General features: G+C 40.0%; 1 protein-coding gene across 3 annotated transcripts in view; it reads right to left on the bottom strand.

Annotated features, from left to right (window-relative positions):
- Nucleotides 1-6,778: 6,778 nt before the first annotated feature.
- Nucleotides 6,779-16,404, bottom strand: part of JAKMIP2 (janus kinase and microtubule interacting protein 2) — a 136,744-nt gene continuing 127,118 nt past the window's right edge. For 2 of the 3 annotated variants that reach the window (XM_037044982.1, XM_037044983.1), the window contains one exon: nucleotides 6,780-7,945. Coding sequence is in view for 1 of the 3 variants with exons in the window: in XM_037044983.1 (XP_036900878.1) it covers nucleotides 7,925-7,945 (21 nt within the window). In the remaining 2 variants the exon portion in view is untranslated. Of the gene's footprint in view, nucleotides 7,946-16,404 lie in introns of all 3 variants that reach the window. The other variant, XM_037044984.1, reaches the window with a different exon arrangement.

Genomic DNA, 16,404 nt, shown 5'->3' with positions numbered 1-16,404 from the left:
CGGTGGAATCCGGATGGTGTTTACCCTCCTGATGCTGTTTCACTGGCTCCGGGCCTGACCTGTCTTACTGTACTTCAAGTTTACCGAGAGCAAGAGACATATCTCATCTCCACTGTTCTCGGGTTGGCTTTGGGGAAAGCATGCTTTTCAAACTGTGAAAAATGTCTTCGTATACATAAATGAGCATGTTTTGTGTTCTGTGTACTTCATAGTTAAAGCGACCAGCAGAATGAGCTGATTTCAGAAGGGCTTAAAGAATGTCCAAAATATACTGAAATGGAGGCAATGTGCTAGAAACCAAAGTAGTCTACAGAAGAAAAACCTAATCTTTGGCTTTTTCTTTCTCTATCAAACAGAAAAAAAATACATCACACCTTATAAATTTTCTGTAAGTTAGCCTCAGATTTTACAGAGCTCTCGTTGATTATGGTATTTCCCAAGAGTGAGATGACTTTTCAGTTGACATGTTAGAATACTCAAAAGTGGAATTATAAAGACAAATACACACTCATTACTTTGACTTTTTTCCAAGCTTTAAATATTTTTCTACATACTTTCCTATAGGATCTCTAAGAATACTTAATAGGCATTTTTAAATTTTTGAATATATATCCTGTGGCTGTACAGAAATAGATTTGAGGTGGTCTAAATTCAAGGCAAAATTAAAGTAAATTATTGGTAAAATAATGAAAATCAATACATTAATAAGAAACTAGAAAAAATTGATGAGACACTGTAATTGAATTTTAGATTTGTTCATGCATTTCTAGAAAGTCAGGGTAAAATCATTTACACAGTAAGTTATTTATCCCTTCTAATAAAGGAAGAAACATCAGGTTCTGAGGTGGTTGGCATATTATTTTATTTCTTCCTCATCCTTCTAAATTCTAAAAAAAAATGCATCGTATAGAGTTGCACATAAATGATAGATGCCGTGGCTCTTGTTACCAGATTTTTACAGTAATTAGAGGCAACTAATACCAATGACTATTTGTTGTGGAATTTTTTATCAAAACCCAAGACTTCATGAGTGCATCTGCACATGAAAAATATGCCTTTAGTATAAACAGGTTCTTACTTGGAACATTTTCAGTGAGAAAAATGCCTTCACAATTCACTCTCACATTTCATGTGAAACTACAAAGTTGCTTAAGTAAAATAAGCATTCTCCATCAGCCACTTGGCACACATCTCTATGGACGTTAAGGGAAGACTGCATCCTTCATCCTTATGGGGTAGGCCAGCTGTTGGGGACACGGCCACACCTCTGTGACTGCCCTTGTGCCCCAGTCGGTCCCAGGCAGAGCTGTGTCCTGGGCCCACTGCAGGGCCCTCAGTGTGGGCTTTGTCTGGGCCTTGGGGGCTCACTGTCTCACTGTCACTGTGGTGGAGGGTGTCTGCCATCCCCCTTTAGCTGCTCCAGAAGTCGCTGAGGTACTTTCCTCCGGAGCTAGAAATCGTCATGGGGTTGTTGACAGGATAACATACTTATGTTTTATACCAGCAATGGAGTTCATCAAAACAGAGCTTTTCAGGTATAAAATTCAACAGAACCCATAAGAGCAATGGCCTATTTCATGGTATACTGATACACAGGCACTCTTCCCACAGAGTTGCAACCAGGGTTAAGCCTTCATCCAACAGCGTCGACAGGGATGTCTCTCTCACTCGCCTCTGCTTTAAAGAGCTGATATGGCATGAAGCTGGGTCCTGTAAGTGGGTAACAGAACACTGTCATGAACTCATGAGCAACACTTTTTGCTAGTTAAGAGGTTACAATTGAAAGAAGCACCTTCTTTGCATAGATTTTTCGAGTCCACTGCCAAATACTGTAATTATTTTTAATAATTCATTATAGTGACTTACAAACTTGGAACTCATCTTGTGCCATCTTGGTTCTTCATCTGTCTTGTGTCTACAGAGGCTCTTTTCTTCATTAAGCACTTTGAGCATAGATACAGACATTCCAGGCCGTGGGAATGGGCACCTACACAATGAATGCTCATGTAGTTGTCAGCTTTTTACATCTAGTGGCTCTACCAGGTAGAGGAAAAATGTTCGGTGGATAAAGGAAAAGAAGTAATATCTAGAATAAGGGTGGCACATAGCTGGCAAGATTCTCTACCAAACTGCCCTTGGAGCGGGTGTGCTAAGGGGTGTTGCCTTTGCCTTCAGAGTGTGACTCTGCCTTGGACTCCTCACCGCAGAGCCCCTGGTAAGTAGCTGAAAAAATTCGGAGTAGATGGATAAGAAGAACCCTGCTCACCACCCGACGTTTTGCTCCCTAGCATCATACTGAGAACCCTGACTTTCCTCCCACTTTGTTTTTCAAAAGTAGGTAAGAGTTCAGTTAAAAACAAAACACCTATGAACAATGCAAGACAATGTTTTTAAAAATGCAGCTTGTTTTATTTTATATAAACTAAAAGACCAGAGCTCATTGATGCCTATATTAAATACATAAATTATAAAATAACCATTCATAAAACTTTACATATAGTAAGTTGATTCCAATATCTGTGGTATTACATACATGTACATGTCTGGTGTACTTCAGAGGATCATTCTGCTGCAACTCGGTCCATTTACATTTGTCTTCCATTAGTAAACAAGCACTGAAGCAATACATGGAGTCATGCTAATGCGACGGGAAGGAAGACCCCAGCTGAGGCAGCTGATCAGAAGAAAGCTCTGAGAAGCAGACCCCCTGGCTACCTGCATCCAGTAGACTTCTGGGGAATTAATGTCTTCAGACACATTGGCTCTTTACTTGAGCCCCCACAAGATCAGATCTTGAAAGTTAAAACATGCATGAACCCATCTGCAAATGGGAATTTTAGCTGATAAAAATATGAGACTTTGGGCAATATTAATACTGTAGATTGTGCTGGACTTGCTGTTGCTCTTCCCAAAAAACCACTGGCATCACTGCAAGTCTGGTTAATAGGCTTAATTGGAAGCCAACAAGTTCTTTGCCTCAGTCAACAACAGGGCATAGCTCCAACGAATAGAAGGTGGGGGTGGGGGGAGAAAGGCAGGCAAGGAGGGGAAGAGCAGACACCAGATGTCAAATAAAAACATGAGCTACCCAGCAGCATGGAAAAATTCCCTTCTATAAGTCCTCAATCCTGGAACAGAAGTACACATTTAGTAAGCACTCACACCATCATACTATGTACAGAATATATGTGTGTAGATATGTACATCACATATTTATAAAAGTGTTGGATTTTGATCTGCCTCATTGCCATGGTTAATAGGGGGAAATAGGCACATTTTGTGAACTGTCAATCAAATATGAGTGATTGCTGTTATTAATGGGCACTGGGTATCTGCCTGTGGGGAATGGCATCGTCCACAACTTAGCAAGTTTGTGGAGTCTTGATTGTGGGCAAAGTCGGCCTCCAAGTTGTGTATCTGCACCACTCCCACCCTGTAGAACTTCGATGTAACTAGGAGGGAAATACCAGCATGGCTGCAAAGACCTCAATGCAGAAACACAAAGACCAAAAACGGGAACTTCACCTAATCAACCACTTGTACTTCTGAGTCTGATATTCTATGTTGAATACAGCAAATTATAATCCTTATTATTTTTGCCACATGGCTCCTTGAAGTACATATTTAGCCATTTCAATTAAACATCAGACTCAACAATAGATGATTCCTTTACGATGAACTAAACTGCCAAACTAAAGGCAGCAAAGAAATGTGCTTGTTGCCCTGACCAGTACTCCAGTGGAACTGCAGAAGATCAACCTTCCATTGCCTGAGGCCTCTGCTGATATGCCAGAAATGCATTCTCAAGACACTATATAATATGGAAATGACAAGGCAACTGAACAGAATGGAAGCTTTCATCTCTCAACACCATGTGACCTACTCTCTTTCTTTAGAAGGTAGAAGTCCTAATGAAAGGCTTGTGCCCATTCTGGAAGCATGAACTCATTACATAAACAGCCATCTAAGATTTGCTTTGATTACTGATCTCTCAAAAGGTATATTTAACTTTTCAAATACAGTAGATAAGTATACATATATTTTTTTCTGTGCCACTCTTTGACAGATCAATAATGCAATATTTAAAAATAAAACATCTATGTTTCCATCTATTTTGATGTAACATCACACAGACAATCCAATTATTTAAATATCAACACAAAACTGATGGATATTATTCCTCGTTTCCATAACAACCTAGGAAGCTTACAAAGACTTGCCTCATTTTAAAACAATAAACCTAGGAATTACAATGAAGACACTGAATGTACGTAAATTACACAATGGTTTTACAGAAAAAGTTGACGGTAAATAGGCAAAAATGAACAAGTGTGCCAGAGATTTATTTTAAACTGAAAACAAAAATAGTTGAAGTAAAATACTGTAGCAAAAATTACTTGGCAAAACTTTATTTCCTGTTATTTGTGGAGAACAAATGTCCCCTTTCTCCTCCAGTGGTGATCTGCAAGCCCTCTACATCTTCTCTACTCTCCCCCAGGACCAGGGCACCTGTGTGAAGTTACTTGTGAGTGGAAAAATCCAGTATTCTTCCAATCCTCAAATCTTACTCTTGGCAATCATTTTACTTCTATGACATAGGTGAAAGGGATCATACTTATTTTCAGCAAATTCTAGTGTTTCCAAAAATAAAACTTGGGTGGCATTAAAAAACATCCACTTAGTAATAGATGCTTCCTAGTATTATAGCCAAATACAGTCTTCCATTTTTTTCCTTTTTCATCATAAAAATTTTCCTGTCTGAAAAAACTGTGCCACACTGGGGCTTTTAGTTGATCTAAAACTATCTTTTAATATTGTCAGCTACCTTTATTTTCCAAGAGATGAATACTTTAAGAACTAAGTAAATCAACCCTGAAAAATGCTGTTCTGATCACTAACCCACTGGGTTAGTTGAGATGTAGAAATTAAAGCTCAGAGGGGAGATTATCTGCCCTATGTAAGAAGCAGAGCCACAGTGAACTCTCCACTATCAATGAGATGCTATCTTTCACTATTGCTGGACATCATATAAGGGCAGCATTCCTTTAGAGAGGGTCCATTTCCATGGATCCATGTGCAAGACTGTAACATACAGTTACAATTTTGTGAATGACTTTTGTAATTGTGAAAATGGATAACAGAGATGTACCTATAAAAATATTTAGCCTTATCCAAATAACCATTTTGAGCATCATGAGTAAGACTAGGTAAAATATCACCTTTTAGCTCAAAACATAGAGAAATTTGCTGATCTCCTGGATGTCAAGCAACAAGAGAGACCCCTCATTTGCATTTGCCTGAAAGACATTTAAGGCTGCTTAGATTCATCCTAGCTGTCAATGCTCTCATATGACTTGTGTGTGAGTGATGCAATGACATATAAACAGACAATGTGTGTGGTTCAACCACACTATTTTTACAAATGTTTCTAATAATTTAAACCATGGTCAGAGCTTGGACATAAAATTCTAACTGCAAGTTCCTTGGAGGGAAAAGCAAAGCAGAAGGTAAGTAGGTTTTGTGGAGAAGATGGAGTATGAATTTGCTCAGATGGACTCCGGATTGGCAAAGAAGAGCAATGGAAGAAAAAAAGCCAAAGATATGGAAGAGTTGTTTACCCCATTCTTTTTTTTCTGAGATTTGAAAGAATGGAGTCCCAGACTATAGGGGCACCCTTGCTCACATTGCCTGCGCAATGAATCTGCTCCTCATATTTAATCTGGAATCTACCCAACTAAACAAAGACTCCAGTGGAAGGATGGTTATTTTGTATATTCCCAGTGGGGCATGTTGCTGGACCTTGCCCCCAAATGAAAGGGGTGAACAGATCAATGGTGATGCCATTTACTGCCAGCCTTAATTTTACACTTGGCTCTCCTACGATCAGGTGGAGTTTTGTATCACGGCATGCGTCAGCAAGTAGAAGAGCTAGGGGATCCTCACTCATCACACATTCTTCTATCTTGCTCAATAGCATGAGATAAACTACTTTAGGTTATTCAAGATCCTGGCTCTGGATCTCTCAGGCTTTATTGCTAGTGATGTCCCAGGTAGTTTGACAGGAAAGCTTCAGAGATACACTGCTTAGATCCCACCAAACTGAAGCCTATTTTATTACACAAGGGACTCTTTCACTCAATGATACAAGAATGTCAAATAATATAGCAGTCATGGTGATTACAAAGCACTTTATGCTACATTAAGCACCTCTTGTTCCAGAAATTGCAAAAGAGAACTTTATGAAAAAGCATTTTAACCTCATTTTGCAGATGAGGAAACTGAGGCACAGAGAGGTTAAGTGACTGGGCCAAAGTTGCCTGTGTCAGCAGTAAATATCAAAACAAAAAGTAGACCCCAGCATCTGAGCTTTTCTTGTACATTCCTCAGTCACCGGGCTGGCTCTGAACATGCCAGCGTTCAAACTGAAGAGAAAGATACTGAGCCCACATAGGGGAGGGCTTGGGTAGCATTTCATGGAGTTTCTGGCTCCCTGAACACATTCTCTATGGATGGGAACTCCAGCCCTGTACATAAAACATTGACACTTTGAAAAATTGAGGCTATTTTGTTATCTACAGTTAATGAGGTGTAAAACCAGCTTTTCAGGAACATTTATTTGCTCTCAAACCTGAATCCAAGACTCAGTATTACATAACTTAGGAAAAGTACCAGTCTTTTCATTGTCTCTGGTAGAAAACAACCTTATCAGTAACACTAGTAGTTCTATATAAAAAAGTAGAGCTATCTTGTTGCTGTTAACTCTCGGGGCGGGGGGGGAGGAGGAAATTGTCATCAGTTGAAGTGACAAGGGATCCAAGTGCTCTAGGTGTATCAGGATATTTTTAAAAAATAATCATAATTTAATATTCACATCTCTGTGGCAAACAACAGTTGGGAGAAGTTTACTTATCGCCTCTATGGTGTTTTTACTTAAATATCATAACATTGGTTTGCAGGCAAGTTTAAGGAGCCATGTGAAAACCAGTATTTCGGAAACCGAAAGATTCAGAGATGCTCTCTGGCCCCTGTTCCCTATAGATGTTGGAACTATAAATAGAACTGAGTCAGGGAGCCTGTAAATGAGAGCATCGTCTTCTTAATTTTCAATATGAATGAGATCAGTCTCTTCTTCACAGAGCAACACAGGGGTGACAGAAGGTCAAGGAAGCATCAGATCTGCTTTTATTTTTTATGTGACAATTGCCTGGGTCCTCTGCCTTGGTTGCCAGTGCAGACAGGGTCACCACAGTCCACTTCTTATCTGTCGTCTGTGGAATGCACTGCACCCGCTCCACTGTTTGCAGAGAAACAAACTGGAGGGTGCTTTTCTTCTCACTCACATTGCAGATGTCTCTGTTCCTGAGTTTTAAATAATAATAAAGACAGAAAAGCAAATCTCTGTAGTAAAAAACCAGACTTTTCAAATGAAACATTTTATTGTAAATAGCTCCTCATGGGTATTCCTCATGCTTCATTCCCACCCGCCCTTGTTATTTTGATTTTTTTAAAATGATGTTTATTTCAGGACCAGTGTTTTCATGGGATGTGGTGTTACATTAAAATGACCCCCCCCTGCACAGCAGGGGTAGAATGTTTCTTTGTAACTTTGGTTCCATGCCCAAGACTCATCTTTGCGTGATCTGCTGAAACTGTTCCCACTGCTGATTTTTTTTCTTTACACAATATATGTTTATAGTTCTTTTCTTCTGGTTCCACATATATATGTTTCAGTAAATGCAGCATATATTGTAGATTTTTCAACAGGGTCATATAAGAACTGTCAAGTAAGAAACCTTGAATAATGGCTTTAAAATACACATTGTAGTCCTGGCTACAGGGTAGTCCTTAGCTTTTGATCTCCCTCTCACTGCTGTAAACATTTCTGCCATCTTGGAAGCTTTAGAAGCATTTGTCTTTCTGGGTTTTATCCGTGTTTTCGGTTACTCTGTAAAACAGAGGGAATATTCTTTAATCACCATTTCTATCAGTAGCTGAAACAGAAGAAAAAACAAAAAATGCTATTTTTTAAAAGAAAAAAATTATTCTTTACCACCTCTTTAGGTTGTATGATCTTGTGCAAATCACATAAAGAATGTCTCTAAGCTTAATTACATTAATTTTAAGTGAAGAAATGGAAGAGTTTATTTCAAGGGTTTTGCAACTTAATGCATCTAAAGCAATGAACAATTCTTGCCTCACAGTAAGTGGCCTAAAATACCAGGTGTTATTATTATGTTTCCCTCTGGGGCCTTCCAAGGTGAGGCCTTAAGAAGCTCAGTTAAATCATCATGGCTGCGAATATTAATTTAAGATACTATTTTACAAGCAAGTCTGTCTGTGCCTTTCAGTGACTTACTTTTATGTCCCACTTCTCCTCAACAATTGTGTCCAACGGCAGGTGACCTTCATCTTAAGGTCCTGACCTGAGGATTCCCTATGACGTTTGTCACACTGGTTTCCTGGTTGACCTGAGAGATGTCCCTGAAGGGGTCCCTCCCTGAGCTATGCCTGTCAGGACTCCTGGCCCTGTTCCTCTTCCAATCCATGAGTCCGAGTTTCACTTGGGCAGAAGGTGAGGGCACAATGTTCTCTTCCAAGCAACGCTGGACATGGTGCAGAGGATGTGCTGTATGTGTTACTCAAGATCATGGTCTGTACAGTCTGAATGACATGGATGGAGAAAATGGGAGTCCTATTTTCTCACTGTATGTCCACGACATGTTATTGAACTTCTCTAAGCCTTAATTTCTCCATTTATATAATAAAGAGACTAATTCTGTAGCAGGATTACCAATACCCCAGGAATGGTGACCAAGACCCAAAGGGATGGAAAAGGAGGCCCCAAGTACCCCCAAGGTGCTTCCAGCCCACCATCCAGAGGCAAATTCAAGATTCAGAGAAATTCTCACCATAAGTGGAAGTCAGAAACATTTGGACTTTGTCTTGCAGAGCCAGTATGCTCCAAAAGACTAGATTACACTGGGACAAAGAGTGACGGGGTCCTGGGGTGAACCCATCACTAGGCAGTGCAGTGGCTGGGAGGGGAATGCACTGTGGGAGGGAGGGGAGGTACCCAAAGGCATAATTAGAGGCTGTGCTTGTACAAAGGAGACTCACATCCTGCTGCTCAAGCATGGAGAGATGCTCTCATCTTCCTTCATCTCTCTGCAGGGACAGAAGAGGGATGGCAGGCAGAGATGGGCCAGAGGCTTCCTTCCCAGCAAGAAGCTGAGGCTGGTACCACCAGTGGTGGAATGAGGGGTGGCCATGGGAGAGCTTGGGCCTGGTCAGTCAGGGGAGGGTGCAGTGGGTGCCCTGCACAGCTCCTTAGGAACTCATGCACAGGTGCCCCCACGGTCCATCTTTCATCACCTATCTTTGAGGAGATGCTGAGGCCTGGTCGGTAACAGCATCAACCACTAGGCCTCAACCCCTGCCACTGGAGCTGAGAGGCATGTCTCCCTTCCCCTCTTCTTGTTCCTGGCCCTCCAGAGGGGCTGATCCTTGAAGAGGGAAGGAAAAGAGATTCCTCAGAGCCAGACTGTGAACTCCCTTCTCCACTGGGGATAAGAAGAAATGAGATTAAACAGTCTGAGATAGGATTTTTAAATGGAGCTAGACTTCTAAAAACTGAAAGTGACTAAAACTTTTTGGAAGCTACCTAAGAATTTAACTCAAAGGTGAGAGAGGGAAGTAAGACCAAACACTAGTTGTTTGAGAAAAATATATTGTTCAAAATTACATCTCACTAGAATGAGACCCCTAAATAACTGGTTACAACTGTAACATTCTCATATTCCCTGGGACATAAGCAAACTGGTCTGCTTGTATATAAAAGACATTTTGAAGTGTATGTATGTATATAGTGTATGTGTATGTTTCTATATTTAAAATAAATGTGTAAATACAAAAGTCTTTTACTTTTAAACTCTCAGCTTATACATTCTCAAAGATAGATCTTAGATCCTGGGTTTCAAAGCCCGTATGTATAATTTCTGTCTTTGATGCCTGTCCTAAAAGCCCATTTGAGTAATACCATGTTGGTTTTAAAAACAAATGGACATAAAGAGAGTCTCCCAAAATGTTAAGTGTCTGTACATTGAGTGCCTATGAAATCAAGCATGAGTTCTATGGCAGAGCCAGAGTAATTCAAATTGGCATTCTGAATAACTGAAGTGTTATCTAACAGGTCACCACTGAAGACCAGCCATTTTCAATAAGCTAAAGGTCAGTACACTATAACTAAAACAGCGGAGAATACAAATTCATTTTTTATTTCAAAGGCCCTTCTGGATATTATAGAACCTTAGGCATTCTTTTGAATGGCTGCTTACCAGCTCTGAGCTTTAGTTTCCTCCTCTGTGAAACAGGGATTGCAGCTCTCCCTTCTGAGAGTTCACTACCTGCCACCAGCATCTAGGTCAATGAGTGCAGTGATGTTACTGCTGACTGGTGACTCCAGTATCCAAGTACCAGCCACGCTACCTGGTTCATAGAAGAGACTCAGCAGATATTTGTTGAGATCAATTGAAAAGCTACTAATGTTCATTATTCTTCAGGGTTTTGTAACTGCTAGAAGTTTCTTTAGGTCCTTTATAGACACATATTTAGAGATATATTGATTAACAACAGTAGCTAACTCCTATTTTCTAGTTACCACAAATACCTAAAAACCATGAAAGGCAGCCCCTCCCTCTTCCGGCTTTCTATATCTCAGTGACAGGCACTGCCACTCCAACCAGTTACCGGGTCCAGAGCTCTCAGGCCTATTCCTGGCACCTTTCACTCACCCTTCCTAGGCAACTTATCAGGTAGCAAAGTACTCAATAAATGGGAGCTGTTATTATCACCTCCATGTTCCAGGTGAGGAAACTGACACTGGGGACTGTTAGGGAATAGATCTATGAGAATCCTAGGGAGGGAGACAGAGAATAGTGAATAAAACTTAATTAAAGTGGAAGGATCAGGGAAAGCTTCCCTGAGTCCTTGACTTTACACTGAGATGGCAAGGACAAACAGATATGAACCAGTAGGTGGTGCTGTGGGGAGCGCGGAAGGGGGGTGGAAGCACACCTTAGAATGCGTGATCTAGGACAGAATGCTTGGTACGTCCTAGGAACTTGGCTTTCAGTGAGCCTTTCCCTGGGTCAGGCACCACATCTGTTGCTTTGCTTATGCATAAAATCACTTAACCCTCAGAAAAATAATAGATGCCACTATTTGCTAATTTCTTATATTAGAAAATTTATAGTTAAAAATATAATAGTATCTATTTTGTAGGGTTGCTGTAAGTATTAAATATAATAATGGGTATGAAATATACTTTTCAGCTGCAAAGCAGGGTGTCCTCTTTCTTAGCATATCATTACTGTCATTAAAAAAGTATGTATGGTTGAAGGCTATGTGCTAGACACTGTCTAGGTAGCTAGGATACAAACCTAAACATGTGTGTTCCCTGCCTTTATGAACATGCCTTACAATTAGGGTGAAAGAAATTAATTTTAAGAAACCACCCAGAACCCAAATGAATATAAAATTTGGCTAGAAGTGAAATCAAGGAGGACTCCCCCATGGGAATCAGTCTGCAGTGATCTGCAGGATGAGTGAGTAGGTGCTCACTAAATAAAGTAGGAGGGAAGGTGTCCTGTGCAGAGGACAGTGTGGGCAGAGCATGAGCTGCAAGGAGGGAGCTTGGCTCCTGGGGAGTGTGGATCCTAGAGCAACAGGAAGCCTGTTGTCACTGTCTGCAGTTGGACCATGCAGGGCAGTGCTGGCCACATTAGGAACTGGGATATGACATTAATGGTGATGCTTCCCTAGGAAGAAGACATGATTCGATTTTTGTTTCCTAAAACCTACTTGGGCTACTGTGTGGAGAATGAGTGACAAGAGGAGTAAAGTACTGACCCCTGTTAATAGGGTACTGCCGCTGTGAAATTGGGAGAGAATGTATTTGCATATTCTTTCCTTTTTTCACTCAGTCATTAAGTTATTCTCCAAACGACACACAAAGAACAAATCAGATAGTCATCTCAGTGCTGTGCTATTCAGGGCTTTGATCTAACACATCACAAATCTACCTTCATGTTCATTTACTGAGCCATCCATTTATTCGTCCATCCTTCAACACATCTGTCAATTTAAAATGTACTCATCATCTAGTGCATACAAGCTGCTGTTGTAGACACTGAAGATACATAGATGAATAAAATATAAGCCCTACTCTACACTTTAGTAACAGGCTGATGTAAGAGACAGAGAGGGAAACTATTTTAATATGACTAGATAAAGGCTAATGGGTATATTCACATAAAGAAATGACTAACTGGTAAGCCAAATGATTCATTTTATAGGCTTTTTTAAGCAATAAGAAATAAACATAGGCATATTTTTATGGAGAATCTGTAACTAGTCAAGTATGGCTGTTTTATAGTAAAGTATTTTTTGTTAAGCTTTTTTTAGCAGGACAATAATATGGTATTATGTGCCTTTTAATATGTTTTATGTTATTAGACAAGAAGTGAAAATATTGAGATCTCAAGATCAAGAATCCATGGTTGAGGCCTGGCTGGTGTGGCTCAGTGGAATGAGCACTGACTGACCCGCAAACTGAAAGGTCACTGGTTCAATTCCTGGTCACAGCACATGCCTGGACTGTGGGCCTGGTCCCCAGGCTGGGGGCATGCAAGAGGCAACCAGTTGATGTTTCTCTCACACATCAATGCTTCTTTCCCTCTCTTCCTTCTCTAAAACAAACAAACAAACAAACAAATAAAATCTAAAAGAAAAACCCCAAGAGATCGAAATTTCTTTAAAAAAAAAGAACCCATGCTTGACACTAGAGGAGTATCATTAAAAATGAGCTAGATTACAGCAAGGGAATATAGTCAATAATATTGGAATAACTATGTATGGTACTAGGGGGTACTGGAAATATCAGGAGAACACTGTGTAAAGTATGATTGTCTAACCTCTATGCTGTACACCTAAAACCAATACAAAATAATGTTGAATGTAAACTGTAATGGAAAAAAATTTTAAACTTAAAAAATGAACTAGATTAGAGATAAATGTGGATAAAGAACCATGGCCACCTTCTCTGCCTGGCCTTCTGGATGTCACAATGAACAAGTTGGTGCTATTCTGTTCTTCATCAATCCACTTCTCTTTAGGAGAAGGGGATTTTCAATGGGTCATCATATCAGAATGTAACAAGCAGCCTGGTGATAGCTCTTCATGTACTCCTCTCATTTTCTCTCTCCTTTGTCTCTGGGTGTAACTAATGTGAAAGAATCAGTGGTGCACCATTTCTCTGCAATATATACACAGATGTATGGGAAGATGATATCTTCTGACATCACTGGGGACCCCTTGCTTCTGGTCAAAGTCCCAACATAACCCTCGGAACTGAATTATTTTTTTATTTTTATTTTAAAGATTTTATTTATTTATCTTTAGACGGGAAGGGAAGGAGAGAAGGAGAGAAATATCAATGTATGGTTGCCTCTCATGTGTCCCTTGCTGGGAGCTGGCCTGCAACCCAGGCATGTGCTCTGACTGGGAATCGAACCTCGATCCTTCGGTTTGCAGGCCTGTGCTCAACCCACTGAGCTACACCAGCCAGGGCAGACCTGAATTATGCAGTCAGCAACCCCTGAGAGCGGTGGGGGGGCCTTCCTGGAAGCCCTCAGCAGCTTTTAGATCACGGACAAAATGACTTGGGGAATTGCTGAAACAAAGGCATGAGTCCCCGATTTTAAGGAGGGTATCGTTATATTTAAATTAGTCTTCGGCTGAAGAGCAGAGTACACATTATTAATTTAATAGGACAATACTTTTATGATTATTTGCATTGTACTTTTACTACCTGCCAACAAGCCAAGCATAGTTGGTTTTTTTTTTTTTTTTTTTTTTTTTTTACTTCTTCCTATCTCTCTCTCTTGCCTGCTTTGGAGATGAGTAGCATGAGTCAGTTTTCAGGAATGTTTTATTCCCTTGTATTATTTAAATCCAGATTATTCCTTGAAAAGAGGGGATGCAAAGGCAACTACTTGATTTGGTTTGGTTTAGGTGGTAAACCACTTGGCAATACTGGAGATTATAATTTCAAACTCAGGCGTTTATAAAATCAGTAAATATAATAGCTTTCTTTAAAAAATAATAGGCCCTGGCTAGTATGGCTCAGTGAACTGAGTGTTGGCCTGAACCCCAAGGTCGCCTGTTTGATTCCCACTCAGGGAGCATGCCTGGGTTTTGGCCCAGGTCCCCAGGTGGGGGCGTGGGAGAGGCAACTGATCAATGTATCTCTTGCATATCAATGTTTCCCTTCCTCTCTTTCTCCCTCCCCTCCCCTCTCCTCTCCCTAAAAATAAAAAAAATAATAGCTAAGAGTTGCTGACTACTGAATTATGTCATGTTCCAGGCAATGTGATAATCTTTTAAATTATTTTAACATAACACTGTACACTATTCTATGGAACATAATATAATTATAGGTAACAAATGATAATTATTCTATGGAACAGAAAACCTACTCTCAGGTAGATTAAACCTCTACCATGACCTAGCTGGGAAATGGCAGGATTTAAACTTAACGGTCTATTTAACTTCAAGGCTCTAAATTCCTCAGCCATTTTGGTTTACATTAATAATCTTTTTCACTCAGCATAAAATTACTAAGTGGCAATTATGTGCTACTCTGGAGGAAAAGCAAATCAAATTTTGTACATCCCTCAAGGAATTACAAGTAAGAAAATGGGACAAGATACAGAGATGAGGGCCTTGTAATTTCAAAACCCAGTAAGGAAGGGGCACTACACTCTAATTGGGAGGATACCTCTGGCAGCTGATCTATAGATGAACATAAATGATGCTCAAAACGTGAGAGAAATGTCCTCTTTCATGGGTGAGGCAGTCTGGTGGTTAAAGTGGACTCTGGAGGGAGGCTGTCTGGGTGCAAATCCTCGTCCTGAGAATTGTAACTGTGTGGTCTTGGGAAAGTTACATGCTACAGTCCCTCCAACCGTTTTTTTTTTAAAGCAATAAAAGCAACACCTACTCTACAGAGAGGTTTGTGAGGATTTGTGTGTCTGTCACTTAAAATAGCACCTGGTACATAATGGTAGCCATTATTGATGTTACTCTGTAGACCTACACATTTTCTAGCTAGTATGTATTTATGAAGTTGGGCTTTTCTTTCCTCAGTGAACACATAGGAATTGTGTCTGATGAACTTTTATTTGACCTGTTTATGTACTGATTGTTCTTTGTGGGAAGGGCTGTTTGTTTTCTGATCTCTGACCATTTCGATCCTTTCTTGGAGAAGATCACTGATTTCACTTAAGAAATTTTCCTTCAATTTGAGAGACTTAATTATCTTCATTATGTGCTGAAAGGCCACCACCCTTAGTGTCACATAAAGGATACTTGCCAGTCTGAAAAAAAAAATGTTTTGGAAGGAATAAAAGCAGAGAGCTCGTTACATGAAGACATGGCTCTGTGCTTAATTCCTTGTGCCTGCCGAAGCCTGCCCACTTCGAAGTTGCCCCCTGCAGGTCACGGAGTTATCCCCACGGAGAGAGAAAGTATCTCTCTTTCATTTTCCAATTTGCTATAGAAAAGGTTCAATAACATGAGGTCCAGGAAAGTTCCTTGAATAATATGAGTTAGGAGGATAACCAAAGTCAACAGAGGCCATGGCAAATGGATTTAGAAGCACATCAAGCCCTTTCTCATTTTTAAATAATGTTATTGAGACTTGTGGTTTCTATCCCTGGGTAGGCATCAGAATCACCTGATATGCTTGTTAAAAGTACAGACTGGTCCTCGCTCTCCACCTCTTTTGCCATCTATCTCCCCTTCACGTCCAGTAATCTGCTTCGTTAAGTCAGAGGAAGGCCATGGGGTTTTTATTTTTAATAGCATTGGGAATCACTGGCTAAGATTATACATGTATTCATGAGACATGGGCTTAACCTAGTAAGACTAGGTTAAGACTCTTCTTTTTTTTCTAAATTGACACTGACAGTAACTTTATTTGAAAACCCAAGATCCAGTTTCACTCTCCTGCTTTCCTAAGTTCTGATGAAGAAAGGTAAGGAGAAAGAATTAAAAAAATCAGTCATTGTTAGCTTCTTAAGAGTCACAGAAATCAGAATTTTCAAGCTGGAAAGGATACTAAAAATATACTTCTTCATTTGGCAAACAGCAGTAACTTTCTCTGTGTAATGGTTACACTGAGATCAACAGACATCGTGACTTCCCAAAGCAAAATTGTTACCTAGAAAAAATTCTTGATTATCATTCTACTTCATAGTTGCTTTATTTCTCCAATAAACACCTAAACAGTGGATCTGCTTTTCATTTTATGGCATGTAAGTCAATCAAACCTAGTGTATTTTTTAA

This window comes from Sturnira hondurensis, unplaced genomic scaffold (genome assembly GCF_014824575.4).
Source record: "Sturnira hondurensis isolate 20B ecotype Veracruz unplaced genomic scaffold, ASM1482457v3 Scaffold0004152, whole genome shotgun sequence".
NCBI lineage: Eukaryota > Metazoa > Chordata > Mammalia > Chiroptera > Phyllostomidae > Sturnira > Sturnira hondurensis.
The sequence above is the reverse complement of the archived record's forward strand: the minus strand, read 5'-3'. Positions and strand labels throughout refer to the sequence as shown.